This window comes from Anser brachyrhynchus, assembly GCF_964034855.1.
Source record: "Anser brachyrhynchus genome assembly, chromosome: 4".
Taxonomy (NCBI): Eukaryota; Metazoa; Chordata; class Aves; order Anseriformes; family Anatidae; genus Anser; species Anser brachyrhynchus.
Genome location: NC_137698.1, coordinates 19000242 through 19025109, shown reverse-complemented (window position 1 = coordinate 19025109; position 24868 = coordinate 19000242). Strand labels below are relative to the sequence as shown.

Here is a 24868-nt window from a genome sequence, read left to right as displayed (position 1 = left end):
AAATAATAAGAAAAACAGACAACAGTAGAACTTAAAGTGCAATGCAAGGACTGACCTGAGAATCATGCAGCTGATTATGAAAGCGTTGAATTAAGTCATTTAATTCTTCATTCAGTTCTGATGTGAGACTTACTCCTGAAACACTACCTGTAGTCTCTGTTACAACTGGGCATGAACATAAAGGAGGAAAAACGTTAGTGCTTGTTTACAGCAAAGAAATAAAGGCCATTTGATGAAAATGCTTGGTTTAACAAGCATTACAATATTGTACCTTTTAAAACAGCAGCAATTACTTTTAATGCTGCGGCCTTCCCACCAACTTTAACTTTGAAAGATTATCTCTCTTACAAGTCAACTTACAGTTCCTTCATGAAAAGGATATACAAAAAAGACTACAAATTTGATCTCTGTTTTGCAAAAAAAGGTCAGCAAAATGAATATAACCAAATTGCTTAGGGTTGATGGAAACATTGTTTCTAAAAAACAATTACTAATATTAAATTACTTCTCTTACCCAGTAGAGCTAAATTAAGAATATTGCATTTAATTTACTTCCTTAAAATATTAAACAGCACACCAAGCCTTCATGTTGATTGAAATTGCAACTTTTACAGTTGCAAACAGTCTCAAGGTTTCATCCTTGAAAAACCTTTACAGAAGAAAAAACATAAATGTTTTCCTCCTTGAAAGCTCAGACTCAAACAATACTAAGATATGCAACTGACAGTTCAGAGGCTCAAACAACTCCTGCTTTCTCTCCAAATATAAATCAATACTTCATATGAAAATCAAGCATAAATATTTATTTTTCCCCATAGATCATGACTTTATTATCTGCTCTGGTCGCAATAAAGTTCCACTATTCTCAAATATAAAAACATTTAGCAAGTTATTTTGCCCTACACTGAATTTGAATCTTCCTATTTTCTGCCCTGCAATTCTGGTATATTTTACAACTTTAAGTAAGTCAACACAAATAGCAGTAAGAAACTTATTAAGAGTGACATCACTGGAAATATTACACAAATAAAAACAACACCAGAAAATAAAAAAGAATGAAGTCCTAATTTATCGTAAGCAATCCTATTTTCTACCCACTTTGTGAGTAGAGCTTTGTGTATTTTGAGGAAAGTGGAAGAGAGAAGATTCCACCACAGATCTACTGCAGTACAGCACATAAGAGAAAAACAGTTACCGGGAGCCGTTTTAGAAAGAAGCAAGAAAATCCCCTTAAAGCGGCTTGCTACTTCTGCTCCTGTGGTAGCTTTCTGCAAGCTCTCTACCAGATTCTCTGCTTCTCTTCCTACACTAAAATCTAATTTTCTTAGCTAGGTCTACACCTTCTTTCCCATAGCATATCTAATCAAGGACAGGAAAAGAGAACAGAAAGAGAAGCTCATCAGAACATGGAAACTTGGACTTTTCATAAAATACAGATATCAATGCTTGTATTTCCTACAAATTAAGCTATATTGAATACAAAAACCAACCGTAATAAGAACCGCTATTCCACGTAGCCCTCTAATGAAGCCTAATGACAGCTTTTATGGGGAAGAGGCACAGAACAGTAACACGGTCTGAACATGAAGTTACTCGGTGGAAAAACATCATTCCCTAGGACTGCACACAACTCTGATCTACCTCATTTCCAAGGAAAACTGAACAGGATTTGTGGAGAGGTAGAGGAAGGGTGACATATGCAAAAAAAAATAAAATTCTTCATATTATAAGCTAAAAGGACTAACCTGCAACAAAGAACAACATAAGGTAACTCACACGTCAATGGCACTTACACCAAGTATGACCTTTTAGAATTGAACATTTGAGAAAACAAACAACTCTGCTGGCAACTTTTAAGTACATAACAGAGAAGTCTCTGTCCTAAAGACAGCTTTTAAAAACCTGGGAGTGTATTAAGACTGACTAGAAGAATGCTTTTCAACCGAAGGTTGTAACATAATGGTGGTACGCTATTATGAGAGCCACCTCAAAATACACAGGGCAATGAATTTTAGAGTTCTAGTTCCTTATTTGCTTATGTACTGCTTTAGCAACTTCCTCCTTTTATTGAATAAATCCTTTGTCTATCAATGGCTATTAAACTGTCAAGCAACCACCCATTAAAAAAGGCAAAACAAAAACAGAAACAATAAAATAAAATGAAAAAAAACTCAGAATGCCAACTGCCTATGGCCAAGATGCAGCAAGAGAGAACACACTCTACATGCCCTGCTCCAATTTTCCTCAAATGCCTGGTATATTGAGTGATACAAGAGGCAGACTCCTAATCTGACCTGGTAGTCCAATTCTTAGGGAAAAACAACACACATTTAGAATTTTACAAGTAAACCACCGAAATCAACTGCATGGTTTTTAATTGACACATCATTTTATAATATTAGTCATTTTTTTCATAAATACAAGCCTTGCAGTAAGATTTTAAAGATTATAAAAAACGTATTCCACAATTCCAGCTTTAATGATTTAATCGGCACGCTAACGTAACTATGACAGATACTGTCATTCCACATACCAGAATCATCCATGACAGCAATCGCTTGCTCTGCTTTATGCTGCAAAGCAAGAAGAGCTGCCTGTCTTCCTTGAAGAGCCTTCAACTGTTCCTGCTGTTGTAGCATCCTTTTTAATAAATCATGCTGCTTCTTCAAGTTTTCCAGCTCCTCCTTAGCTTCCTGTTGAGGATCTCTGGCCTGAAAGATACAGAAAAGCACTGCCATAACCACAGTGATTTATTTGGAAAGTAGCACTGCTTTCAAAAGCAGGACTTAAATAGAATCAAACAGCGTGGTGCAAGTGAAATGGGCTACCTGAAAGATGAAACCTTTTCAGTCTAGGAATTTTAGACATAACAGGAAGAAAACTGTACCACCAAGATATGCCTACCACTTCTGGGGTAAAGTTTTCTTTAGAAATCCAGTCAGCCACCTAGCATGTCCCAAAGACTAACCCAAGCATCCCTCTATCCTTTGAATCATAAATTCACAGCAGAGTACATGCATTTATAAGATTGCTAAAGCTAAGCAACATAAGGCGTAGAATCATGGAGTTACATATAATACAAGATCTGGATTGATTTACTAACCTAAAATCCCTACATTTTCAGCAGAAAATTTTGTGTAGTTATTCTTCTCTAACCTATTTCCCTGCCTATGGCAGGGGGGTTGGAGTTAGATAACCTTTAAGGTCCCTTCCAAGCCAATCTGTGATTCTATTGCACACTACATTTTTGCAACAGATACTAAACTACCCCAGACTTTGGCAAACCAATTTCAAGACAAGACATGCACAAATCCCTCTCTATTTTCAGCCATATAGAAATAAACTGAAGGAATGAAAGCATGTTGTACAGTTAAAATACATTAGGAAAAAAGTTACTTTCCTCTTACTATCCTAATTAATAATTGGAAGTTTGCCTCTTTTTTCAGGAATTATCAGCAAATTAAGTATTTCAGGAAGACATCCCACAGGTAAAGATCCTGCTCCTGTTTAAGTTTGATTATCACACTACGCAGATAAAAACATGGAAAATTTTGCCTCTTTTTTCTGAGTAATATTCTCTTCAAATATTTATGAATTCCTATCTTAAAAGGATCATCATTTCTCCACATAGTGCTGAGTTCCTGAAATACAAAATTCTCTAAATGCTAAACAAACTCTCAGTGCTGAAAGTCAGAATAGCTATTTCGTTAACAGGTTCTGGCTACCACGGAACACAACTTCCCAGCAGATAAGGGAGAACACATCTCGAATTCTCAGCTTCTCAGAGAAGCATCACTAAAACACGTGCTGCAACTGGCACTAAACATTCCTGCTAAGTTTTTATCTTGAGTGTATAAAGCAGACTAGAGGCACAATGAAATCAACATGGGAAGGAATGGAGGGAGGAAAGGAAAAAACGCTGGGTCTCTTGAGTCTCACACACCGAAATAGTAACCTAAGCTTTAATCTATGAAGTACCAGATTTGCCTGCGTTCATTAAAAATGAAACTTTTCAAGTTTAGGTCTACGATTAAAATGATAAGCTTGACAAAACATTTAAATGTTCGATTTATGAAAAATGCCTATTTTATTCTTTTAATCAGAAGAAAAGACAAAGCTGTAGAAAAGCCATAAACACATCAAATTCTAGACTCCAAGACGTTCTGGCCTTCAGCTTCCAACCAGAGATTTTTATACAAAGCTGTTACAAAACACATGGAACAACTGACATCTAACCCCCCGATTCATTTTTTCCTCCAAATTCCTAAAATTACTGTGACAAGTGTCTGAAAGTCCAATTTACAATACGCTTTCCTTGAAAGAGAACAGAAAATTTGGAAGGGTCATCTATCACTCCATCAGAACACCTTTTGTACAGCTGATGTAGTTAGATATTACAGGTATTATTTTCTCTACCAGTACGGACGCTTGAGAAGAGAATGCTGTCAAACATCATCAAAGAAAACAACTCTAGGTAAAGAAAATGAATTCAGTGAAAAGACAGCTAGATACAGATAAGCTGGCCAAATGGAAACATTCAACAATAAGTAACAAATACGCTTGAAGCAGGTTAACAGGGACAAAAATAAAATCAGCATGTATAAATCATGTTTCTGAGGCTAAAATAATATTTTGAGGTGTACCTTAGAAGACAATCCATGTTTTTGGCTATTAATTCTACGAGGCCAGATCTCCCTGTCATTCAGAGCAGCTCTGTCGCTTTTCTCTTTAGGGCTTGCTCTAACACCAGTGTCTGTAACCTGTATTCCCCAGTTTGTCCTCAATGCAGGGATAAGAGATCAAACTAAAAGATACCTCCTTTACTAAATAATTAGCACGTTAGATTTTGTACTCCAGCTTAGCATGCATTTTTAAGCTGCAAACCAACCCACTTGTATCTTGTCATATACTGAAAACTACTACCAAATAAAATCTACTAAAGAGCAAAGATATTTTTAGTCATTCTTACAATGTGTAACAATGAAACTCCACATAGCAATCAACTTCACAAGAGCAGAAGTATTCATTCTGCATATATTTAAACTGCGTATAAAGAGAAATCAGCTGCAAAATGAAGAGCCAAACAGAAAACTAGAACTCCTTTTGCAAAGATGAAGAAAAATGCATGTTTATATTAATACTTCTTGAAATCTGTTTTTTTTCCACTTTTTTTTAAATTAAATTTTATAAAGTTAAAAATACATATTCCGTGTCTGTAGTTGTATTTCTTTACGACAACAAAAAATTATTTCAGAATTACAAAGATCCCTTAAGATCTTAACTGTTGTTTTACATCTAAGTGCTTCAGTTCTTACCATTTGTGGAGCACTGAGTACTAACCGGGTACAAGAGCACCAGCTATTATTTTTCCTCAGTGCATTGGAAGTATTGGAAGACATAGAACATAGGACAGCACTTTCACTTGTCTACTACAAGAACTGCTTGTGATATAAAGGTTTCACAGATAGGAAAGAAGATCGTCTGTGCATTTCAGGATTAATTCAGAAAACATTTACTATCAGGTGTCCATCTGTCTCTCTCAAAAAAAAGAGAAACTTCTGTGTTCGGCCAGTATTTCTACCATGTGACTAGGAAATTGTTTGACCAATGGCCCACTTATCACTCATTTATAACCCTCTCATCCCTACCCAGCACCAGTAAGTTTTCCCACCAACAGGAAAACTTAGAGATGAAAAGTCACATAAAAAACTATTCCTTCCTACATCAGTTCCGTGCATACCTCTACCGAAATACACATTTAACCCTTCAATCTCCTTTGAACAAAGATTAAAGAAAAATTATCAAGATATTGTTGTGAGAGAAGTATTATTTTTTAAATTCATATTGAAGAAAGTCCCACATGTGCATGTATACCACCTGAACAGGTTAGGGGATTTAATATTTTTGAATTGAACTGCAGATCATGTCACTGTCACAACAATTAGGAGGAAAAAACAAAACAAAACCCACATGAGCCTTCACTTCTAGCACTTTAATTACTAAATTACTAAAAAGCAGCTTACCATGGTATCTGAAGCCTCAGACTGCACATCAGTATTTAGCGATGTGCTCTCACCTACAGAACCAGATCTCACAGCTGAATCTATAGTCCGAACATCCTCCTCCTCATTTTCTCTAGCCTGAAATATTTCAGTGGCATAAATCAAGAGCTAAACAAATGGGGTGGTAAAAATGAATTATGGAAGGTACTACAACTCAAAAACCAACACCCCCAGTAGCACATCAAAACAGCAACAGTCAACTCCTTATAAAAATCAAGTCTTACAGTGCAGAAACAAATATGTTCTCAAACTTACAAGCATCTTTTGCAAAAATTTCAGATAGGATTTCTCCTGCTCTTTAAGGTGTTCTATAAGGTGTGATAAACGCTCAACATTGGCCGATCTTTCATTTTTCTCTACAAGATCATCCCGCATGGAGCTGGCCTTAGCAATATAGTCGCGAATTTGAACTAGTCTGCTCACAATCTGTAAAGACACTGAAATTACTGAAAGCATTCAGCTACAGCTGTAAGGTCTGTAATGCACAAAACATGGTGACAGCAACAGTAAAGTAGCAGCAATAGGGTGACATACTGTACTTTCAATCATTTAACCACTTACATAAATGTGCTTATAAGTCAAAAGCCTTTGTAACGAGAATATATGCATGCATGAAGTGCTGAAGCACAGGGCTTCTTGTCGACATAGCCTTAACAGAATTGAGCTGATACTACTAACATATGAAAATACTGAACTATGAGACTATTTCCTGGAACTGTATAGCAGAGAATCAACTTCTGTGATGAAAATTAACTTATTTATTTATTTTTAAACTGTAATAAATGTACAGTAAGTTCTAATGGACGATACATTAAACTTGGTTTCATCTTTTCCTCAGGTTGCCTTGTAGAACAGTATTTAATAATAAGTACATCCAATAAAAGTTTAACTACAACAGTTATACTGGAAATTTAGAAAGATGCACTGAAAAGTAATAGGGTCATTAAAACCTTTCGAAGAGCGCTTATTCTGTAGATCTTATAGGCTAAGCAAGTACCTGGCTGCTATCCATAGCTGGTTCTCCTCTTCCATCTTCCTGAACAGAGAGTTGACAATTCTGCAAGAAATCCTTGCTTAGAGCAGCTTCAAACAACTCTTTACATTGCAACGGTATCCCGCTTTCCTTTTTTTGGGAATCTGACGCAGGACCTTTGCTTTTGTTAGTGTTTATCTGCAGTGACAAGAAGTTGAATGGTTTTTTGTTTTCATTAAGTTGACGTTTGTTGTTAGCAGCCGTTGCCCTGCCTTGAGAATCACTTCCAATGCTTCTCTATAAACAAACAAAACAAAGAACAATTGCTTTATTTTTTCTCCAATATATTCTTAGCTCTGGTTAGTTTCACTAATCAAGACAGTGCCAGTGGTCTCTGCCATAGTTTTCAGAAAACAACCCACCCTCCCAGACCAGCTGAGAAGCGGAAGGGCTCTGCAGTCCCACACAGAGCTTAGCTCCTCAACCTTGCTGTGGCCTCCACCTTTGCTATAGCGAATGGCATCCTACTTCTCCAGGTATTTGAGAGAATAATAAAAACAAACAAGAATAGCATAAGCTTGCAGAATATGATCTCATACTTTAGCTTTTCTTCAAAAACTTCTGAACACCAACTTGTTCCAATAACATACATTTCTGGAAGCAGCTCTGCCTGGTTTTTATAGTCTAAGTCAAAACAATGAACCACATTTGAAAGAATCTTCACAACCCAAACAAGTTAACAGCAAGCTTTAGCAAAGATTAACAAGCCTCTATTCTGAAACTGTTAGCACAAATTTATCGCTTTGTTGCCAGTGAGATAATCCCTCACTTCCCATTGCTTTGGACAAGGGAAGGATGAATATGCCAATATTCCCAAAGAAGCAGTTATGGCTCAAGAATTCATGATGTACCTTTCGCTGTACTACAGAGCAGCACTTCTTAATGATGCTCTTCTGCTTAATCCACAAAGATAGCAGTGGTCAGAATCAAAAACTATGCCACTTTAAGAACATACTTTCAAATAAGGTAACAGACATTTTCAAGCGGCAGACAAGTATGATGAGTAATAAATACTGATTTAAGGACACAGGCATTTGTTAATAATTGAGACAAACAAAGTAAAGACTGTTGGCATACCCTCAGGCAAAGAAAAGCCACGGTCCTCAACTTTCCAGTTTCCTCAAGTTCAGAACTGGAACAGTGATTTGGCTCCCACAGAACATGAGATTTTTTTTTTAAATCTAAGTTGCTTATGAAAGCTTTCTTTATTCATTTGTTAAATTATCAAGAGACAGCTGAACAAATTTTGTAGTCACATTTACAGTGGAAGCTGGTATTCACACAAACCTGATCCAGATCACTGAAGTTTATTCTTTGTTTAAGTCTTTCTAGTTCAGCCTGCTCTGGAACAGACATCTGGGTCATGTATCGTGCATGAGGAAAACTATGAGGAGTCCTGGTCTTCCGCCGTCCCATTCCAGGTGAAGACTCTGGAGATATATCATTAGTAAGCCTCGTTTCAGTATCCCCACCAAGCTTCTTCTTGTTTTTTTCTGATGATCTGTTTGCTTTTTTCTGTTGACTTCCCCAGTCCTTAAGGCAAAGGAAATGAAAGGAAGTAGTAGTCATATTTACTTTGTCTGTGTGGATAGCAAATGTTTAATTCAGTGAAAGGGATTTTACTTCTCTTTTAAAAGTAAAAAAAAGAGTGATACCAAAACATGCACTGCTACTAAGATCCCTAGAGCAAATGTCACATTACAAAATATCATTTTCTCCATTGCTTAAATTCAGAATAGCTTGTCAAGAAATTTTTAACTTGTAACATCTCACTATGCATTTAATTAGCTTACGATAAAGCTAAAAATGTATCCCTTCCTTGGCAAAGGCTCTTAAGCAATTTAGAACTTTTGAAATTGAGAAGTTTTCACTTCTAATGACAGCTAACATGCTTTTCTGCATAGTTATTTGATTTTACATAAAATGCTTCCCATAGACACATCTACATTTATTTTTCACGACCTCTGAATTATACACATTGCTCACTCCTGTCTACCTCACTTACTTAGATTTCACAGTTTTGTAGATACTTACCTGAAAAGCTGTACTGAAAAGACTTAGGTTTTTCCATTGTTGCCTGCTTAACAGAATCTACTTATTAATTTTAACATACAGCACAAAACGACAACCGAGAGCTAAGGTGAAGTATACCGTGTTGTTCAGCCGGTCATCAAGGCTCTCATTGCTCCAGCTGGGCAAGTCCTGATCATTCATGCCTTCTTCAAATGGACCACCTCCTGTTGCCATGATAAGCACCCACTAAAAAGAATCTAAAAGAAATAGTTGAGAGGAATAGGCTACATTAAAATCCGTTCATATAGAATATTTTACATTGAGATCTCTAATCTGAGATGACAACTACGTATTTATAATAAAATGAAAACACAAAGTTGTTTGAGGAAACTAAAACCCCTGTAACTAAAAATGTAACAGTGAGAAGAACACAGATACTGCCATTAAAAATTAATCAAGAAGCTGTGCGAGGGGAGTGTCGGTTTTATGTGCTTGCATACATTTTGCTCAGCTTTATATTTTTTTACACCCCTTTTGCTTTTCCTTTTAAATCACTGCTCTTAAGAAGTAAACAATGTTTGAGGATCTCAGTATTCCCCACTTTAAAAGTACACTGCAGAGAGCTTGCAAAGACCACTCTGGGATTCATCAAGCCTGCACTTTCAGGTCCAGAGTGGTGTCTGTTCGATACTCAACCTCCAAAGTCACCTCCTGTATGTTGAAGTTCTGCATTTGTTTCAATATTAAGAAGCTGACAGAGCACCGAAAGCAATACATGTTGATACAATACACAGAAAATGGACATCAACAGGAAGTTTGTTATATTCTTTACTACAGGTTAAGTTATTTAAGCAAGTAGTGCCATGCCGCTGATATAATAGTGTCTAGTGAAATAAATGGTTCTCCTAGAGCTTTGCTGTTCTCACTAACAGTCTCATTCCGTGCAGCATAAGCAACCTATACCTTAGGAATTCTCACATTCACTACTAGTTTTGACACAAATATTAATTTTAAAAATTGTTAAAGCTGAAAGGTCAGAAACAAAGTATTCCTTTGTAGCACAAAAATTAGATTACCCTGCTCAACAGGAGGCAGAATACATAGCTGTGTGTACCATCAGGCTGCAACAAGAGCTATGTATCCTAACTGCTGCTCACAGCTACAAACTTGCTCCTCATAACACCTTTATAACACAAAGTTCTTTACAGAGGCAGAAGGGAAACCCTCTTGTAAATACTTCCTCCAGGAGGGTTTAACTACAATATTAGCCCATGACCGTCGTTTTATCTTTAACTGAAAAATGCAGAAAATTGACTGTTCATTTCTAAGCATTTTTCTACATCCTATCTAGTAGGAATTTTCACACCGAGACTTCACAGCATGCAGCTGAAGAAATCACCTAAAACTCAAAATTTTAAGAAGTATCTAAGAAACATCTTTATAATCAGTTCCAGGATGGGGGGGGGGGGGGGGAACCTGACATTTAAAAGGCTGTACTAGTACACCTATGTCATTTACATATATAGCATTTCACCAAAATCACAGCGTACAGCCAACGACAGTAGGTGGAATTCCACGAAGCAGTATTTGTATGCAAACACACCTTATTACTGCTACACCATTTAGAAAACGGGATCTACAAGGTACGCTCATTCCATCACAACCACCTCTCTACTTGGCAGTGGATCAGCCTCTGCCATGCTAACACACTTCAGGAGTAATTCAGCTTCTGCACCCACAATCAGAATCACAATACCCGTATAATTACCGCCTGCTACTTTGGAAAGTGGCAGATTTGAGCCCCACTGTGCTTGCACACCCATTCATATCCCTTCTTTGTCCCAAGGCAAGCGTTCACAAGTCCAAGCAACCAGAGGGCACCACCTATAAACTAGTCCAGCCAACAAACAAACCAAACAAGGAAAAACCCCAGATGAGTATTTAAGTGGATCAGCTCCCCAATCTGGCTAGTCATATGGCTCTGTAAGCTCTAGCTGTAGGCTCCGGGAAAGCAAATAAAAACCATGCCATCAGTAAGAGCAAAACCGAGACAGATCTATACAAACACACCTTCTGTGCCACTTTCAACCAGGGGAACTGTCAGATTAATTTAGAAAATAAAAACACGATGCCCTTCCACAGTGTGTTTGTTTACACGTGGAAGTGCAACTATCCTACAAAAAGTTCACAGAGAAACTCCTCCAACAACTCAACGTAAATTTGACAAGCACTCAAAGCAAAAACATAGTTATCAATTTACCTTATTTTAGCAACAGCTATTTTATAAAAACTTTCTCCAGTTACAGAAGGCCTGTTCAGCTGTGCAGATGTGCAAGACCCGACATTTCCACTGGCACTGCAACCTGACCTACACCGCTAAGCATAACGAGTTCATCTTGACAAGCTCAGAGACCATCTGGGTTTACAGTCAAATTCAGTAAGCCGTTTCCTCATAATACTCTTATATAATTCTACCGAAACTGTAGCAAAGGCAATTTTTCCTACCTTCCATGCAAAAACGAGAAGTGGCAATATTTATCTTCGCATAATACAAATAAATGTTCACATTTATTTCATTTAAAATTTCCACAAAAGCTATTTTCACCTACCCTTGTTCTAAGAATTTCTAACCAATTGTGAAGTAAATTCACTACCAAAGACGCAATATTCTGAACAGTCTTCTCAAATAAGAACCCCGGGCATATGCCAACGTATTCTACTAAATACAGCTCAAAAATAGCAGTAACCTGATTACTTTCAGCAAGTGAATTTTAAGAAAAATATATTAACAGAACCATGTCCTTCTCAGACAGCAAGTCTCTAAGCATTCATATTATTGTTCTTCATGTTTCCGAATAAGTTATATTCAAATGGGCTATGATCACTGAGCTACACTATTTTCTCTCTTCACCTCAGTTATAATAACATGGAAGCTCAGCCAGCGTTCTTGGAAATGAAACTCACATAAGCAGCTGTGCTTTTTATCCCTCACACTTCACTGAATTGTGGTTTGCCTTACTTTACATTTCACCAGCCAGACGAAATCCTCTTATAAAAGCCCTGGTGCCCTCCCACCATTCTATTTCTGCATCCAGCAACCCATTCGCAATCTTAGCCCCTTGCACATTAGGGAATCCGTACAAAATCTGCGCTCGAGCATGTGCATACTGCCTTACAGTAATTACCAGGAACTTGAAAAAAAACACCTCTCAAGTACATTTACTACAGTAACAATAAGGTAACGTGGAAGATCACGGTCAAAACTTTTACCTGTCAGAGCATTTACACGATTAGGATCACACACATTTTGTGCATACTACAGCAATATAGAAATTGCTCAGAAGTATCACAAGAGATACTAATATAGTAAAGATACAAATTTAGAATTTTTATTTAATTTTTTTTTCAGTATTTTTATCTACAACAGATCTGCTAGCACGTTTTCCCAAGAGCACTCATCCCAACTGCAATACCCCCGAAAAGTCCTTCATTTCAGAACTTTGGAAAGAGAAAGGTTAACTGCAAAACCCAACGGTTATAAAAATCCCTCACAGGGCCACACAGACCGAAGTCGGCCGCACGCCCAGCTTTAAATTTAGCTCCTCGGCGAGCCTGAGCTCAGCAAACGCCCGCACAGCCCCTCCAAGCTCACGGCACGGCCAAGCGGCAGCAGCCGAGGGAGAAGCCCCCCGTGCCCTCACCCTGCGGCAGCCCGGGGCCCGCCCCGCGGCCTCCTCCCGCCGCCGGGCAGCGCGGAGCGGGCGGCCCCCGCCTGGCCCCGCAGCCTCACCCCGCGGCGGAGGGGTGGCGGCCCGGGCCCGGTCGCTCCTCCAGCCCCGGCCGCAGGTGTCGCCTTCCAGCAGCGGGGAGGAGCGGCGGGCTCCGGAGCGCGGCGCTGCCCGCGGGCCTCACAGCCCAGCCCCAACCGCCGCCGCCGCCATCTTGGAGGCGCCGCCACGGTGCGGGAGGCGGGCGCGGCGGATGGATACGCACCGTGGCCGTAGTACCGCGGATGGCAGGTGGCCTTCCGCACTTGCGGGTGCGCCGCCCGGACCTGGCTACGTGACGTCAGGGCGCGGAGGACGGAGTTTCCCGCGCTTCTGCGCGCCCCTGGGAGGAGAGCCCTGCGCAGCGCGGTGGAATGGCGGGACGGCTGAAACTCCAAGTCCCAGCGTGCACCGCGCGAGGAGAGCACGCCCGCGCCTGGTCTATCTGGCCGCAGCGCCTCCTGGGAGATGTAGTTTTCCAGTCAGGACGGCAGTCAGCGCGGTGCCGGGGTTAGCGGGAGCTGGCTTGGAGCTGCCTGTTAAGCGTCGGGCTCGTTTTGCTTCTAAAATAAAATATGAAAACTGTGATGAAGTCTGTAAATGATTTTTCCTAACTGGAAGAAGACTAGTAAAATCACGACGTCAAAACCATGAGCCACGGATGAGGTCCAGAGCCTTTATTTAAGGCAGTACCGACTCCCGCAGCGTTGTGTTCGTTTGATCTCCTCTAGGAATTCCCAGCTAAAAATAGAGCAGGGAAAGGTGGAGGTCATTTTAATCTGTTTGATGTCGTTTTCTACTTTTTCTGCATTGCAACTGTACACGCTTAGCAACTTGCTTTAGGGCTTGAAGTTTACAGTTCTGGGTTCTTAAAACTTTGCTGAGGAAAAAAAATAGGATTAGCCATTTTTTACAATGGCTGTTTGTTTTTTTTTTTGGGTAGTATTCATGCTGTCATTTACTGTTATCCTCTGATCACCCAGCTGGCCAATAAGTCCGTAGCTTCAAGTTCTCATTATCAGTCCTCCAGTGCCTGGACTTGCATAATGCAGCCCGGATTTTCCATTTCTTTTTCAGAAAAGCTGATATGATTTGTACTTCAGTCATCGTGGGCGGGAGTGGGTGTCCAATTGTCAGAACAGAAAAAATAAGCTACCATTTTCAGGATATATATTATGCTGAACTCCAAAGCAGAAACATTAAGTATCTAAGTAAAGCTCCAGGTTCATGGTGGGCTAGAGGCATTCTGCTGATACCACCTGGAAGTAGAGTTGAATTCCCAGTCATTAATACCTGTGCCAACGTTTTTTGCTCCAGCAAAAATATAGATGGCATATTAATCTCTCTCTAATTTAGAAAGGGAACGAAACCACTGGAAAAATCTGTGAAACAAAAATACTTCAATAAAAATATTTTTGTTTTCTCCAGCAAATGCCCTGGCATCAAAGGAATAGCTCTGGACAGCACCAAATGTGTGTGGAAGGTGAGCATAATCCCGTCAGTCATCCTCCGTTTGGAGGAGCATGGACTCCCCGGCCGCCCAGCGCTGTTTTGCTTGCTGATCGCTTACTCAATAAGCTAATTCTTTCTGGCTAAAAGAGTAAATTATAACAAATTTGGTGCCGTGACTCGGATAGAGGTAATTCGATCGGGAAACCTATCGAGGGGTCGCCCCGCCGATTTCGGCGGCCTTCGCCGGGGCTATTCCCGTTCGGGCCCTCTACCGACGAACCCTAAATTTCGGGCAGCAAGCAAATAAAGCCGGCAAAACCCCTAGGAAATCTTTGTGCACGAAGGCCGAACGAAGACCCGCGGGGTGGGTAAGTATAGGCCGGCGTTCTGTTCGGTTGGGGTTGGTGATCCCGGAGCGCGTCTGTGTGAGACGTCCAGTTGCGGGCGAAGCGAGTGCGGACCCCTCAGTAGTGCGGTTCCCACATCCCGCGAGGGACTGGGCCACGACCAGGGGGAAGCGGCTGCGTGTATGTGTGTGTGTGTGAAGGCGCTCCGGAAGATGGGACAGAAGAAGAGTAAGCCTTCTGGTCCCATGGGAGGGGTAATGCCTAGTGTTATGTTGCACCCTATTCCGCCAGATAGCCCACTGGGGTTAATGATTAAGAATTGGAGTGATCACCCTTCTAGGCGTGGAAAGGATAAATTAAAATGATTCATTACTGTGTTGAGGTTTGGGGAGGTCAGCAAATTCAAGGCGACCGTCTTTATTGGCCCGTATTTGGATCGTTTGACGACTGTGTGTGCCAAGCCTTAAACGTTTATGTGAACGCAAAGGAACCTTTTTGTTTAGAAGAGAGCGAATATGCGAGCTTCTGGATTGGCTCGGGGAATCGAGATAATTTGTATCCTTTAAAAGAAAAAGGAGGGGAGGAGAAGCTTAAGAAAAAGAACCGGGAATTGGAGGTCCCGACATCACCACCTCCCTATATCCTGCCCACAGCCCCTTCAGGGCCCTCTAACTCACAGTCCTCAGGGGAGTCGGACAGTGATGTCGATCCAATTATCCAGGGACCAGTAACTAGAAGCCGAACTAGAAGGTAAGGGCAGGAATCTCAGAAATCTGAGAGTGTGGGGGGGCTTCATCTGTTGTGAGAAATATCTATGGGAGGTCCGCAGCCTGAAATGGGGTATGTGGCGGTCCCCATTAATTCTGGGGATGTCCGTGATTTTAAGAAAGAGATGGGAAGTTTGTTGGAAGACCCCCTCGGAGTAGCAGAACGAGTGGATCAATTCCTAGGACCCAACGTGTATACTTGGGAGGAGGTGCAATCTATATTGGGGATTTTATTTACCTCAGAAGAGAGGGGAATGATTAGGAGGGCGGGGATGCGAATCTGGGATCAGCAGCATCAGCAAGGTCCAGCTGCAGATGTTAAAGGGCCACTGCAGAGACCTAATTGGAATAATCAGGACCCCGTACATCGTGGTCATATGCAAGATTTAAGAACCAGTATTATACAAAGAATTAGGGAATCAGTCCCAAGAGGTCACAACATCAATAAGGCCTTTAGTGAACAGCAAAAAAAGGATGAAACCCCGACAGAATGGCTAGAGAGGCTGCGTAAGAGCCTGCAGCTATATTCAGGGGTGGACCCGGGGACTCCTGTGGGAGAGGCCCTGCTGAAAACTCAATTTGTAGCAAAATCCTGGCTGGATATTAGGAAGAAATTAGAGAACATAGAAGATTGGCAGGATCGGGGTTTGGGTGAGTTGTTAAGAGAAGCGCAGAAAGTGTTTGTCAGGAGAGAGAATGAGAAGGAGAAAAAACAGGTGCGAATGATGGTGGCGGCGGTCAGGGAAGGACAGAGGAGAATTGAGTGTAAAAAGGGGTCTGGAGTGGGTCATCGGAGGCTGGTGGGAGACGACAGACCAGTTGACCGCAGGCCGAGGGATGTGACTTGTTTTTATTGTAATAAAAAGGGTCACATGAAAAGGGAATGCTGACGGAGGATGAAAGATGAGAGGATGTTTAAGGAAGATTAGGGGTATCAGGGGCTCTATTTGCTGGGGACCCGGAATAAGACTGAGCCCTTGATAAAATTAAAAGTAGGTCCCCAGTGAGAGGAGGTGGAGTTTCTCATAGATACAGGCAGGGGCTGAGAGATCTACGGTCCAAGTTCTGCCTCGGGGGTGCAAAATATCAACAGAGAAGGTACAGGTGATTGGGGCCAAAGGGGAACCGTTTGGGGTCCCCGTTATAAAAGAAGTGCTGATTGAATCTAATTAGAAACTGGGGATAGGGTCTTTACTTTTGGTACCTGAGGCAGATTATAATTTATTGGGTAGGGACTTAATAATAGAATTAGGTATAAGTCTGGAAGTAGTAGATAAGGAATTGAAAGTTAAACTGTGTCCTCTGAGAGTAGAGGATGAGCAAGATATAAATCCAGAAGCTTGGTATACTCCTGACAGTGTGGGAAAATTGGATATTGCACCTTTTAAGGTGACTATAACCAACGCAAGTGTGCCAATACGAATTAAACAATACCCCCTGTCTGAGGAAGGCAGACGAGGGTTAAAGCCTGAGATCGAACGATTGCTACAACAAGGGTTATTTGAACCCTTGTATGTCCCCCTTTAACACCCCAATTTTGCCAGTAAAGAAAAAAGATGGTAAATATCGGTTGGTTCATGATTTAAGGGAAATTAATAAAAGAACAGTAACTAGATTTCCAGTGGTAGCTAACCCCCATACCCTGCTAAGTCATTTACACCCGGAAGATCGATGGTATAGCGTGATAGATTTGAAGGATGCATTCTGGGCATGTCCCCTGGAAGAAAAGAGCAGGGATTATTTCGCTTTCGAATGGGAAGATCCGGATACCCACCGAAAACAACAATTGCGGTGGACAGTGCTTCCCCAGGGGTTCACCGAATCCCCCAATTTATTTGGACAAGCATTAGAACGAATTCTGCAGGGTTATGACAGGGTACCAGGAGTAACCTTAGTACAATATGTAGATGATTTATTACTAGCAGGAAAGGATGAAACTGCTGTTAGACAAGCAAGTATACGGCTGTTAAATTTTCTCAGCCTACAGGGATTAAAAGTTACAAAATCAAAATTACAATTTGTGGAGCAAGAGGTAAAATACCTGGGGCACCAGTTAAGTAAGGGAACTAAGAAGTTAGATCCAGACAGAATCAGTGGAATATTGGCTTTAACGTCCCCGCGAACTAAAAGGCAGGTACGGCAGTTGCTGGGATTAATAGGCTATTGTAGACAATGGGTAGAGGATTATAGTGGAAAGGTAAAATTTCTCTATGAAAAACTCACTAGGGACGGGTTGCTGAAATGGACTAGGGAAGATGAGGAACGGCTGAACAAGTTAAAAGAGGAACTAGCACGCCCCCCAGTGTTAAGCTTGCCAGATTTAAGGAGGCCGTTTTTTCTGTTTGTGAACAGCGTAGAAGGCACGGCATACGGAGTGCTGGCCCCAGAATGGGCAGGGAGTAAAAAACCTGTGGCCTATTTGTCTAAATTATTGGACCCAGTTAGCCGGGGTTGGCCAAATTGCTTGCAGGTAGTGGTGGCTGCTGCCTTGTTAGTAGAAGAAGCACAAAGGATCACTTTTGGGGGGGAAATCAAAGTAATATCTCCACATAATATACGTGGGGTATTGCAACAAAAGGCAGAGAAATGGATTACCGATGCCAGATGATTAAAATATGAAGGAATTTTGATTTCCTCTCCAAAATTAACATTAGAAACAACCTCCCTACCGAACCCTTCTCAATTTCTTTATGGGGAACCAAATGAGTCCTTAGGACATAATTGCCTCCGAAATATAGAAGAGCAAACAAAGTTGAGACCTGATCTAGAAGAGGCGGAATTACCCGTCGGTGAACAAATATACGTGGATGGTTCCTCAAGAATAGTTGAAGGAAAACGAAAATCAGGATATGCGCTGGTAAATGGGAAAACATTTGAGATAGTAGAATCTGGACCTCTGAGCCCTAGCTGGTCGGCCCAAGCTTGTGAGCTATATGCCATCTTGCAGGCCCTAAAACTGCTGAAGAATAAAAGTGGCACAATATATACAGATTCAAAATATGCTTGTGGGGTAATACATACATTTGGTAAAATATGGGAAGAAAGGGGGCTCATCAATTCACAAGGAAAGGGTTTAATACATCAGGAATTGATTGCCCAGGTTTTACAAGCTATTAGGGAACCTAAAGAAATTGCTGTAGAAATTGCGTATAAAAGGGCATCAAAAGGGCCTCACCCCTCAGGTTAGGGGTAATAACCTGGCGGATCAGGAGGCAAAGAGGGCAGCATTAATGAGTATAAGAATTATAAGAACGAGGAAAGATTGCCCAGACTGTGGAAAAGACTTAAAGGAATTTCCATGTTATGCCTGTTGGAAGGATTTCGGCTGTGATGCCATACAATGTAGTTGCTCGTTCCGGGAAGAGGAGGAAGGGAAAAATTCGCATTGCTACTTACACGGGCCCATATATACATTGCTCTGCTTTACGCAGCCAGAAAAGGATAAAATGGCTCAAATGGGTATAAAAGAGACAGATGAGGGTAAATGGGTATTGCCTGATGGACGGGAAATGCTCCCTAAGTCTGCAGCTTTAAGAGTGCTACGGAGGTTTCATGAAAACACTCATTGGGGAGCTCAAGCACTAGTGGATCAATTTGCTACGAGGTATATGTGTATTGGAATATACAATGTAGCAAAACGAGTTGTGAATGATTGCCTTGTCTGTAGGAGAGTGAACACCTGACAAATGAGGAAAAGGGTGTTAGGAGGTCAGGAATTGGTGCACCGGCCTTTTGCTAAAATCCAGCTGGATTTCACAGAGCTTCCAAAAGTAGGAAGGTACAAATACTTATTAGTGATTGTAGATCATCTCACGCCTTTTGTCGAAACTTTCCCAACAACGAGGAAAACGGCCCATGCCATGGTGAAAGTACTATTAGAAAATATTATACCGAGATACGGGATTATAGAAACAATTGATTCTGACCAAGGTCTGCACTTTGTGTCGAAAGTGTCCCAAGAGACTATGAAAGCTTTGGGGACAAATTGGGAATATCATACTTCGTGGCACCCTCAAAGCTCTGGAAGGGCGGAACGAATGAACGGTGAAATTAAAAGACAACTAACAAAGCTTATGATGGACACAAAGGCCTCCTGGGTGAAATGTTTACCGCTTGCACTATTGAATATCCGAACACAGCCCCGAGCCGATGTTGGAATTTCACCTTTTGAAATGCTGTATTGTATGCCTTATGATTTAGAAATGCCATCTGATCACCCCCAGGTACAGGATATCCAATTAACACCTTATTTAATACAGCTTATGAACCGACGGAGGCAGTTACAAGCAAAAGGCTTGGTGGCACAGCATCCCCCATTAGATATAGCAATCCATAGAATACAACCTGGAGATAGGGTTCTAATTAAGACATGGAAGGAAACGTCTTTAACACCACAGTGGGAAGGCCCCTGTGTTGTTTTACTTACCACAGAGACAGCTATCCGGATGGCTGAGAAGGGGTGGATGCATGCCAGTCGTGTGAAAGGACCAATCCAGACAAGCGAATGGGAAGCGATCGCAGGCCCTGATGACTTAAAGCTCATGTTGAAACGAACTCGATAAGTATAATATATACTGTCACTGTCTATGTATCGTAAAAAGGGGGAGGAGGGGGACCCTATGTGATCGGTGACAGGTCAAGAGGTCGCGGCTACCCGAGAAACTCCCCTGAAGAACATTACTGCTGCCGAGAAGAACCTGCACCTTGTAGTTCGCCGCAACCGAACTGACAAGCGAGGCAGAGAGTGAAACAGTGGGGAACTGCGTGGCCAGGTAAAGAACTCCGGAAAATGAGCCCTAGCCACTTTTTGCGATACATAGTAATAGGTGTGATTGTTTTCATTGTTCCTGGGTCTGCGCACCCTCATAAACCTTTTACATGGAGTCTAATTAGATGGGAAGATCACCATGTTGTGCAGCAGATAACTACTGCTGGGGGCCCGAGCTTTAAGGTCTTACTGTGTGACCTTGTAACCTGGGGTTGAAATATAGCAAACGTGTTCTAATCAACTAAGCTTCTATATGTGCCCAAGTTCTAACCCGGGAAGGCCTTTTGTAATTATCCAAATTAATACTATTGTGCTTATTGGAATTGTGAGACTATCGCCACAGACTGGAATCCCGGGGCTGGAGCAGATAAATATTTGAAGGCGGGGCATGGGCCACCAGGATGTAACTGGAAGAATAAGGGCGGACTAACCACCCTCTATGGTGGAAGTCTACGGCACTACAGGTCAGATCACATGAATTGCAAATTCACATACATCAATATAACCCAACCGGATGATCAAAGATGGACCCTAGGACAATGTTGGGGAATCAGGTTTTATGAATCTGGAGCTGATAGGGGAGGTGTAATATATATAAAGAAAGAAGAGGCTAAGAACCCCCAACGGGTGGGACCAAACCAAGAACTGTCAGGGAGTATTTTAAGGATTCAACCTATACAAGCTTTTGAAATACAAACTTCTAATAGCCCAAAACCACTAAAGGTTATTAATAAATCAGTGGGTCAAAAATATGAAGTGAAAAGTGAAGGGATGACTGAGAATAACATGTGGAGAATCATGAATGCTAGTTATTACTTATTGAATCAAACAAATCCAAACGTACCTAGACCTTGCTGGTTATGTCTTGATATAAGGCCTCCATATTACGACGCTATTGGGGATCTGGGAGAGGCCACCCGTTCAAGTAACACCAACCCTCCACAATGCAATTGGGGAAGGGATGTAGGAATAACATTGACGGAAGTAACTGGGAATGGCAGGTGTGTAGGTACGGTCCCTAGTGAGAAGCTCCATCTATGCAGTATTACAGAGAAGGTTACACCAGGAGGTAAAGAAAAATGGTTAATACCCTCAAATAACGCTAGATGGGTCTGCTCATCGACGGGTGTTACCCCTTGTTTATCACTTAAACTCTTTAATGTGTCTCAAGATTTCTGTATACAGGTAATAATTGTACCAAGAATTCTATACCATTCTGAAGAGTACGTATATACACGGCACACGGTAGCAGAGTACCATCTAACAAAAAGAGAACCAATCACGGCTGTAACATTGGCTACGTTGATAATTCTGGGAGGTACCAGGGTGGGCACTGAGAGAGTTGCCTCTCTGGTCAGACAAAGTCAGGAGTTCACCTCCCTACGTGTGGCTGTAGATGAAGACTTAACTTGAGTTGAACACTCTATTACTGCCCTGGAAAAATCGGTAAGGTCACTATCGGAAGTTGTTTTGCAAAATCGTAGGGGACTAGATTTAATATTTTTGCAGCAGGGTGGATTATGTGCTGCCTTGAAAGAAGAATGCTGTGTATATGCAGACCACACTGGAGTAGTGAGGGATACAATGATGAAGCTCAGAGAAGGATTGGAAAAGAGAAAGCGAGAGAATGAAGCTAGGCAGAATTGGTACGAATCTTGGTTTAATTATTCACCTTGGCTTACAACTTTGCTGTCAACAATAGCAGGACCTTTGTTGTTATTAGTGTTAGGGCTAACCTTTGGACCATGTATTTTTAACTGAGTAATCGCGATTGTAAAAAGCCGTTTAGAAGCAGCGCATTTGATGCATATCCGTGCTAAATATGAACCCATAACCACGGATGAGGATGCTGAAACTGCTGAAACTTTAATGCTCAGTAGTCAGGCATACCAGGAATTAATGAACAAAATAACTAACTAAAAAAAAAAGGGGGATTGTGATGTATAAAGCATGTTTGTTCATTATTTTCCATGGCTATATTAAGAAGGAACAAAGGGAGTCACCCAGGTGGCGGCGAGAACCTTGAGGCACCCTGCCTGTTGCTGTCTCGGACAGAAGATTGAGAGAACTTTGTGTAAACAATATAATTGCAAAACCGATAACCCACTGCCCTATCTTAAGACAAACCAACATGACCAATTCAGGAGGGGAAAACACCACACACCAAGCAGAGGAAGACTGCTGCCTTCATCCGTGCGACCACCAGAGGGACCGGAGACGACCCCCGAGCAACAGCCGACGCAGCCGCAGTGCCAGGCAGGGGGGCTGCGTAACCCCGGAAGACCTCGGTGATAAAAGGGGACTGCGAAAGGGGGGGGGGGGTGGTGCGCGCCATTTGGAGGAGCATGGACTCCCCGGCCGCCCAGCGCTGTTTTGCTTGCTGATCGCTTACTCAATAAGCTAATTCTTTCTGGCTAAAAGAGTAATTTATAACATACAGTATATATAATATAGTGTATATAGTATTATAAAAGTTATAACGTCCTTTTATCCTGGCCTCGGGTACCATGTCTGGATATTCAGCACAGTATTGGCAATTCTGTTGGCAAGATGCTATTGTCACAGTGGCATACCTCTCACTGCCCAGCAGGTGGAAGCAGAATTTAAGAGGAAAAAAAATGCCTTAATACAATGACTACAATTTTTTTTGTCACTGTGGTTTATCCTTAAAATACAGCTCCTTCTTTGTATCTTGAAAAAAAAAAAAAAAAAAGGTCTTACATAAAAATAAAATATGCTGTTAAGGAAAACCAATAAATTAAATAGATATTAGAATGTTTTAGTAACAATGTCTTTACTGTAGTCTTCTATGTATCATAACTGTGTATTTTCTCATCCTTAATATAGGATGTCATATATTGGTAGTATGTCTCTTCTAGGAGCTTAAATTATCATCACTCTGATTCCCACTTTACATTTGGAGAATGATTTTTTTTTTCTTCTTTTTATTTTGCTGTCCCTCTTCTGGAATTAGCTGCAAATTTGTTACTATATAAAAAATAGAAATAAAAAAATAATTAAAAAGGTGCTTCAAAGAAATAAAACAGTACCAGCTCCTCAATACCATTTTTTATTGCGTGTGGTAGACTAAAAAAGTGTGCAGTAAGGAACCTTAGATCTGCAAGAAGCATTACTGTAGATAGTTCTCTACTACTGTTATAAAATAACATCTCAGGATTTGGGAAAAAACGTGAGCCAAAACAATATGGCTTAAAGAATGTCTTGTTACTTAAAAAATAAACATACCTTTTGGGGGAAGTCCTATGTCAACGCTAATGAGCCTCTAGACTGACAGTAACTAATTCCTCCTACAAAGATCTCTGCTATAAGTGCTACCATCAGCAGACATACTAATGAATGCACCCTCACAGAAACTGAATGGATTATCTTTTGAGATAGTCCAATTTAATTAGTATTGAAAGCTATGTCAGAGACATGATGATTTTTCCTTGTGCATCTGCTGGCCTTATCTTGTTAATTTTACTTTATTATTCCAGGGCGAAGGAAAAGAAAGCCAAAAAAACAATAATAACAATAAACACAGGCATATGAAGACTAGAGACAAAAAGAAGTGAAGGTTTAAAGTTTAACTGAGACTGCAGAGATGTGAGAAGATAGGGAGAAAGATTTTTAAGGGCACTGAAACAAAAGCAGTAATTAACACAGCATTTGAGTAATAGTAGTAACTGTTAGCTTCTTTGCTGATTTGTCGCAAAAATGCTTTTGCTGCAAAAATGTAACTGGCCAAAAATGTTTAGACTACTATAATATGGCTACAGAGCATCTATCAGGCCACCAAACTAAAGTTTTTTGTTTGATTTGTTTTGTTTGTTTTTGCATAACATTACATTGGAAAGATGTTTTCCTCTTAAGGCAATAGCAAAGAGTTTTGAGTTGATTTATACAGGAAGATAAAGTGTCTGTTTATCCCTGTGAGACCTGATAATATATTAAGCAGGCATAGGGCAGAGGCATTGGCATTTAAAATCCCCAAACCAAGCATTAGGCTAGCCAAGGATTAGACAATTCATTACTGGTGAAGAAGAAAGTAAGTTTTGATGATCCACATAATAACCATCAGAAACAATAAAGGAAAAAGCAACTGGCAGTTACAAAACTAGCTAAAATAGCTAACCTGGTTGGACCTTGGAAAAACACCTGCATGTTGGCTGAAGAATTGACAGGATCCCCATTGTAGACCTTCACCAGATCTGTAAGGATGGAGAAGGTAATCCACTTGATACTGCTGTTATCTCAGCACTCTGTAATATTTGCTGTTATGCACATTCCAAGTGTTCTAGCAAAATGCTAGTGACTGAGATCATACCTGGGTGCAAAAAATGACAAGGTGGAGGCACAAGGCGTAACCGGTTTGGTTTTATTAAACGTGCTCATTTCACACAACCAAAACATATCAGCAGAACCACTGTTTCTCTGTAGCTCTAGGACCATAAGTATTTTCATTGTCCACATTTAAGAGCCCATTTTGAAGACATTTTAGAGGAGATCTCTATAACACGGAAGATAACAAGGTCATAAATTACTATTCCACTCCTAATTTCAGATCCAGTTTCACAAACAGCCTACAGATCCAGTGTTTAATCTGAATTTCCCTTTTTTTTTGTTGTTTAGTTTAATATTGCATTTGATACACTGCAC

At 40.8% G+C, this 24868-nt stretch overlaps 2 protein-coding genes across 28 annotated transcripts in view; one reads left to right on the top strand and one right to left on the bottom strand.

Moving 5' to 3' along the window:
- PCM1 (pericentriolar material 1) overlaps positions 1-13279 on the bottom strand; it is a 42462-nt gene extending 29183 nt beyond the window's left edge. For 7 of the 20 annotated variants that reach the window (XM_080589605.1, XM_080589621.1, XM_080589623.1 and 4 more), the window contains exons 1-7: positions 12810-13084; positions 9247-9365; positions 8383-8628; positions 7060-7332; positions 6318-6488; positions 2534-2711; positions 56-165 (exon numbers count right to left, since the gene is read on the bottom strand). In XM_080589605.1, the coding sequence (XP_080445731.1) occupies positions 56-165; positions 2534-2711; positions 6318-6488; positions 7060-7332; positions 8383-8628; positions 9247-9342 (1074 nt within the window). In that variant the 5' untranslated portion in view covers positions 9343-9365; positions 12810-13084. The other 13 variants (XM_080589624.1, XM_080589609.1, XM_080589612.1 and 10 more) reach the window with 7 other exon arrangements.
- Positions 13280-14384: 1105 nt separating this feature from the next.
- FGL1 (fibrinogen like 1) overlaps positions 14385-24868 on the top strand; it is a 36216-nt gene continuing 25732 nt past the window's right edge. For 2 of the 8 annotated variants that reach the window (XM_080589599.1, XM_080589601.1), the window contains exons 1-2: positions 14391-14695; positions 19873-24437. The gene's annotated coding sequence lies outside the window, so the exon portion shown is untranslated. The other 6 variants (XR_013950321.1, XR_013950322.1, XR_013950323.1 and 3 more) reach the window with 6 other exon arrangements.